Raw genomic sequence first — 2,628 nt, forward strand, 5'->3', positions numbered from 1 at the left:
TATTATGATTTTAGGCTTGTAGCACATAAGTTAAAGAATAATTTTAGTGCCTTTCACATGAAACTTCACTAAATATATAATGTCAAAATGTATGCGTGAGGAACGCACTAAAAAGCCAACCCAACAGTCCAATGTGCACTTGCTTAAGTGCATGCATATGTGCCAAACTTTCCCACCACCACTTTCCTTAGCATCTCAACTTTGAAAAATCCTTTCAATATTATACAAATTAAAGTCATATCTATATTTCTATACACCCCCTTTATTTTTCAAACCTCAAAACATAATGGCATTCAACAAGCCTAAAAAGCCTCTTTTTTCTCTTAATTCTAGCCTTTGTACCACCCTCTTTTTCATTGTTCTTTTCACCATTCCAATTCTTCTATTCCTCCATACCCCTACTAACTCCATTTGCACCACCACTTCTTCGAAAATCAGGTCTTGGTCTGGTGATCTACGCAATGCTGAGTTTTCATGGAACCGTTTGAAGTTCAATGATAAAAATCCCCCATTGAAAAATCTAAAAATCGCGGTCTTTTCTAGGAAATGGCCTATGAGTGCCACCCCTGGTGGCATGGAACGTCATGCCTATACGTTGCATATGGCTATGGCACGTCGTGGCCATCAAGTACATGTCTTCACTTCACCTCCTCTAGACCATGTTACTCCAACTACATCACATATGATCGATGATTCTTCACAAAGTTCCAATCTTTCACCAATTATTCATTGGCATGAGGGCGAGGCAGGGAAATGGCGTTACAATAAGGCATGGGAGCAATATGAAGAGGAAAATGAGAGAGAACCATTCGATATAATTCACTCAGAAAGTGTGGCATTGCCTCATCATGTAGCTCTTAGCCTTTCGAATCTCGTGGTATCATGGCATGGAATAGCTCTAGAGAGTGTACAATCAAGCATATTCCAAGATTTAGCTAGAAATCCTAACGAACCTATGTCCTCAAATTTTAATCAAGGCCTACAAGGCATGATACCAAAGGTGTTAAATGAAATTAGATTTTTTCATAACTATGCACACCATGTAGCTATAAGTGATAGTTGTGGAGAAATGCTTAGAGATGTGTACCAAATCCCAAGAAAAAGAGTCCATGTGATTGTCAATGGTGTAGATGAAGAAGAATTTTGTGAAGATTCAAGACTAGGCCATGATTTTGGATCCAAAATAGGTTTGCCACAAAATGCAAGCATAGTATTTGGTGTAGCTGGAAGATTAGTAAAAGATAAAGGACACCCTTTACTTTATGAAGCATTTTCACAACTCAAAGAAAAATACCCTAATGTTTATTTAATAGTAGCTGGCTCTGGACCTTGGTTACAAAGGTACAAAGATTTAGGACCTCAAGTTATAGTCTTAGGTTCAATGAATCCATCTGAATTAAAAGCATTTTATAACTCAATAGACATATTTGTGAATCCAACACTTAGACCACAAGGCCTTGATCTTACATTAATGGAAGCAATGATGAGTGGGAAACCAATTATGGCTTCAAGGTTTCCTAGTATAAAGGGAACAATTGTTGTGAATGATGAATATGGATTTATGTTTACACCAAATGTGGAGTCATTGGTAGAAGCACTTGAAAAAGTGGTTGAAGAAGGAAGAGGGAAATTAGCAAGAAGAGGAAAGGTTTGTAGGGAATATGCAGCTTCTATGTTCACTGCAAAAAAGATGGCTTTGGCTTATGAAAGATTATTCCTTTGCATTAAAAATGAAACATTTTGTACTTACCATTAATATATTATTTCTTTATGTGGAAATATTTGATGTTATTTGTTAGTTTGGGAAGATTAGATTTCTTGAGAGAGGTATAAGTGGAATGAGTTTAAGTTGTATGCATTGACATTTTATAAAAATTTACACAATCATAATACTTATTAGGTTATTATTGGTAAATCTTTTGATTATATTTCTAGGAAAAAATACTAAGGCTAGATATAAAATCATTGTATTCGCTAGTTAAATATACAAAAACAAATATACAATATTTTGAATAATATATATATATATATATATCATATGATAATATAAAATATATATATATTTGTTGGTTATTATTTTGATGGGCGCCTATATAATATTGTTTTTCTCAAATAAATATATTAACTTTGTCACGATCCAATTTAGAACAATAAATGACCAACTTATAAGGAGCTAATGCTCCAAGAAGGCCTCATCGGTATTTTATAGAAAATCGGACATAATTTCATCTATAACTTAAATCCACATAGAAATTGTCTCTCTATGTCTACCTGTTGTTCTGGTAATTTATGAATCAATCCTAATTGTGTTTGGTTTTATTTTTCAAATAGAATATAATTGCGTCGAAGCCAAAAAGTGCCTCCGCCATTCAATATAAAATTGACTCGACATTTGGTTGTGTGTGTATCAGGAATGGTAATGGGGTGGGGCAGGGCGGGACGGGGTATTGGGTTGGGGGGGGGGGGGCTGAGAGCTATGCTGAGTGAGATAGGTTTAAATTTATGGGGGCGGGTTGAAGTAATTATTTTTAAAATTAATGCGGAGCGGAGCGGATTGTGGGTTTAAGGTACCAAATAATAATCCAAAGATAATTAAATCTTTGTTATTATTAAAAATTAAAGATATAA

The 2,628-nt window shown here is 34.7% G+C and overlaps 1 protein-coding gene across 1 annotated transcript; it reads left to right on the forward strand.

Moving 5' to 3' along the window:
- Nucleotides 1-229: 229 nt before the first annotated feature.
- Nucleotides 230-1,799, forward strand: LOC129889527 (uncharacterized). Its single transcript, XM_055964851.1, has one exon. It carries the CDS (start codon nt 287-289, stop codon nt 1,754-1,756), a length of 1,470 nt encoding a protein of 489 aa, XP_055820826.1. The 5' UTR covers nt 230-286; the 3' UTR covers nt 1,757-1,799.
- Nucleotides 1,800-2,628: the final 829 nt, after the last annotated feature.

This window comes from Solanum dulcamara, chromosome 5 (assembly GCF_947179165.1).
Source record: "Solanum dulcamara chromosome 5, daSolDulc1.2, whole genome shotgun sequence".
Classification (NCBI taxonomy): domain Eukaryota; kingdom Viridiplantae; phylum Streptophyta; class Magnoliopsida; order Solanales; family Solanaceae; genus Solanum; species Solanum dulcamara.